The 4,050-nt window shown below is 40.3% G+C and overlaps 1 protein-coding gene across 1 annotated transcript in view; it reads left to right on the top strand.

Moving 5' to 3' along the window:
* Positions 1-4,050, top strand: part of igdcc4 (immunoglobulin superfamily, DCC subclass, member 4) — a 51,807-nt gene that overhangs the window by 34,424 nt on the left and 13,333 nt on the right. Inside the window, 5 exon segments of the mRNA XM_020592385.1 lie at positions 293-427; positions 1,248-1,400; positions 2,711-3,121; positions 3,228-3,392; positions 3,681-3,818. Coding sequence (XP_020448041.1) covers positions 293-427; positions 1,248-1,400; positions 2,711-3,121; positions 3,228-3,392; positions 3,681-3,818 — 1,002 coding nt within the window.

The following is a 4,050-nucleotide window of genomic DNA, read 5'->3' as shown; positions in this document are numbered from 1 at the left end:
AGCCACACTACACAAACCGTTCAGAAATAGTTTGAAGAACATGACAGAATTCATTTTGTTTTGGTGGCATGAGAAGAACCTATACAATATTAGGCATGTGGTTTTATTGTTGCTGACTGACATACATGGTGGAAGTAAAACATTTTAGCAGTAACTGGTGAGATAGGATAGCACTGTAGCCCAGTAATCAGTCCTAAATGTCATTTTGTTTCACTCCACTGTTAACTTCCAGTTACAAGCGCTGACTCATCTCATATTTACTGATCCACAGAGACATCTTTTGTTGTTGTAGGGTCCACTGAAGCCCTGAACAGAGTTGTGATTGTTGCACCACCTCAGAATGCCACAGTGGTGCTCAGTCATCCTGCTGTGATGGAGTGTATGGCACAAGGCCAACCAAAACCACTTGTGTCTTGGAGCAGACAAGGTAATACTTGCAAATGCTCATGCTCACTCTTTTCTACTACTGGTTCCCTTTCTACTTGTCTTTCACTTTTATTGCATCTGTTCCACTTCATTATCTGCATATCACTCCCTCCCTGTCTGCTTTTGACACACAAAGAATAAACATAAATGCATCAGGATCAGATTTGTATACCTGTAAAGCTATAGTTTTTGTGATAATAGTTGCCTCTTTTCAACCAGTCCTCTGCTGTTCTGTTGTGCAGTAAGCCATACTTTACAAATTATGATTCGTCACACCTCCATGACTTTGACATATAAACACATGAAAACACACAGAGACACACGTGTTTTGGATTTCCTTAAATGTGCTGTGATTTGTCACCATTCAAATTTTCTCCCTCATTCACAATTAACATTTGACTGTAGTAGTTCATGAGTAGTTCATGCTTGATAGTAACGACTAATTTCCAGCATGTATGAGATAACTCACTTTGTAGGGGGACACAGTTTGTGGAGAAAATCTGACAGTGCTACAAAATGGCAGATCATTTACTATAAATAGTGGCATATATGGTGAATACCGAAGGATTTCACTCGCAGCCAAAGAGCAAGCCAACACATCTCATCCTGACTGAAAAGTCATAGAGCCACCTGTTGGTCTGCTTGTGTGATTACAGGCCAAATCAACTTCTGCTCAAAGTGCTGCCTCTCTCTTCTGTGCTGTTTCTCAGGCAACTGAAAGCCTGAGAAATTAGATCCACTTTCCTCAAGGCCAGTGTTTTATTTTTCATCTGTATGATTTGCGACTGTCCTCTGTTTTTGTCACTTTCTTCTTTGATCAGATGGAAAGCCCATTTCTACTGATGTGATTGTCCTTGCAACAAACCTGGTGATTAGGGACACGAGGCGTCACCATGCCGGCATCTATGTCTGCCGGGCCAATAAGCCTAAGACCAGAGAGTTTGTCATTGCTGCTGCTGAGCTGCATGTGCCTGGTAAGAATCATGTTATTAACTGTATATAATGCTCAATTAGACATTTCTAAAAGCTGCATCCATTGCCAAGAAACTGAGGGTCAGATGGGAATGTAAAAAGTTATGCCTGTCTATGCACAAACATTTGGGTTTTGCATGGTATTGTATTTTATGTTGTCTTTTAATAAATTCAGACTTTTAAATCCCAGCTTACCTGCTCCTCTACTGTATTAGTTGAAGCTTCTTCTCCTTTGTTTTCTGTCATCTCTCTAATATTATTGTCTCATAAAAGCATGAAAATCTTTCAAAGATGATAATTTAAAAACAACGATGTAGCTGGTTTTGTGTGAATTTTAATTTCTCTGTGAATTTAGAGGTTGTATGTTATATAATCAGTTGGATAAGTTACTTTATTATTCCCCAAAGAGAAATTTAGCAAAAAAAAAAATAAGGAAGTAGGTTTAAATAGATTTTTTTAAATGGTTACAATAACTGTAAATGTGACGTAATCAAGAGAATTTGTTTAAAAATACATAAATAATAAACACAAATACTAACGCAAACCTGCACAATTCAGATTAAATGCATTGCACATTTGTTCAAATCTGATGGATAATCTAAAAATGCCTGTACAATGAGGTGCAGGTAATGTTTGGGTATTAACAAAATGATTGCACAATGAGCATCTGTGTAACATAGAATGATAGTACAGTGTGATGGCAGCAAGCAGGAAAGACTTCCTGTAGATCTATGTAAACTATTTCTGAGTGATATCTGAGGACAGTTTAGTTAAGAGAGATTCAGATCAAAGTCTTCACATTTGAATGGATCACTCATAATACAATGTGATGCTGTGAAAGAAAGAAACAGAGATTACTGTTGATTACAGAGAGACTGTTGGCCTTCAATGACACTGCTTACTCTACCTTTTGTCATTGGGTCTGAAGATGTAGGTTGATGGAAAAATGAATAAAATAAAGATTCACCACCCTCTTCCTTGTTGACATCATGATTCTGCTCTGCTAGTTACTACAACCCATGAGCAAACACTTACGTGTGAGTTTATATGATGGGCGGGGTTAGGTTAAGGCTTCATTTATATCTGATTGGCTACATTTACAGGTCTAAATAAAAAGTGCTACTGCATTGCATTATTGGAAGCATAGCATAAAACTGAAAGTCATGATGTCTTTTTCTATTAATCTTTTTTTTTTACTTTCCTCCCGTCTCTTGCAAGTTCCAAAACAAATGCAATACAAAATCAAAAATTTATTTTATGCCTTTAATTTTATTGTTCCCAAGTCAAAAGTTTTGTTTTCTACTCCCAACAGCTCCTCCAGTGATCCTCCAGCCCCCAGAGGCAGTGTCTCTCTCTCGTGGAAACACGGTCAGATTTGTGTGCAACAGCTCTGGGGAGCCTCCTCCAGTGTTGCACTGGTTGAAGAATGGCCAGCCCATTAAATCATTCAGACGGGTGAAGACTCAAAGCCCTGGAGTCCTGCTCATCAACCAGCTGGCACTGGAGGATGCAGGCTACTACCAGTGCATAGCAGACAATGGGCTGGGCACGGCCTGTGCCATGGCCAAGCTGACAGTCATTGTAAGGGAAGGTCTGCCCAGCCCTCCTCGTCACCTGACTGCTACACCCTACTCCAGCACAACTGCCCTGCTTGCCTGGGAGAAATCTGAGTACAACTCAGACCAAATAATTGGCTACTCTCTGCACTGCCAGCGCAGTGCAGGTGTCTCTATCCATAAGTGACTGTGTGTGTGTGTGTGTGTGTGTGTGTGTGTGTATGTTTAGCCATAGAGTAAATTTTCATAAAAAAATATTTGTCTTTTTTTCAGGTTCCGATAATGTGGAGTACCAATTTGTGATGAATAATGACACTACGGAGTATCTTGTCAAAGAGCTTCTGCCTCATACTGCCTACACATTTTTTGTGGTGGCTTACTCTCCTATGGGTGCCAGCCCCCCATCCCTGCCTGTCACTATAGAGATGCTGGAGGATGGTGAGTTATCAGACTATTGCACAGGTAAAATAAGGGCAGCCTGGGATGCTTTAGTGACTAACACAACAAACTTTTTTAGCATCTGTGCACCACTCCTCAGCCAATTCTGTAAGAAAATTCTGATTTGGAATAGAATTTTAAAGCATTATAGTGTGCAATATTAGTTATAGAAGTAGTTGTTTTACAGCTGTTTTTACAAATGTTCAGCAACTTTGCAGATCTATAGGACACGCCTTAAAAGTACATTATCAGACAGCTCAGTATCTCCTTTCTCATTCCCTTCCGCAGTGCCAAGTGCACCTCCTCAGCTCTCTATAGCCAGCACCTCCCCCACAGACATCAGGCTGATGTGGCATCCACTGTCCTCGCAGTACAGTCGAGGAGCTGTTACCCGCTACCGCATTGAGTACAGTACTCTGGATCAGGGTTGGTAAAATCTGACAAGAATTTGATGTTAATTGCAAGTGAAAGCAGTTTTTTGTGACACAGAGCTATTTTCCTGAAGTGGGGTGCATATGTAAACATGATTCTAAACTCTGGACAAAGGCACACATGTGTGTCCAACAAATTTAGGGAGCCACCAGCACTTACACATGCACGGTTGTGGCCAGACACAACCAGGTGTAACATGGAAGAGGGTCGGAATACATTATTAGTG

Source organism: Monopterus albus, unplaced genomic scaffold (genome assembly GCF_001952655.1).
Source record: "Monopterus albus unplaced genomic scaffold, M_albus_1.0 scaffold17.1, whole genome shotgun sequence".
Classification (NCBI taxonomy): Eukaryota; Metazoa; Chordata; class Actinopteri; order Synbranchiformes; family Synbranchidae; genus Monopterus; species Monopterus albus.
This window is presented reverse-complemented; position numbering and strand designations above follow the sequence as displayed.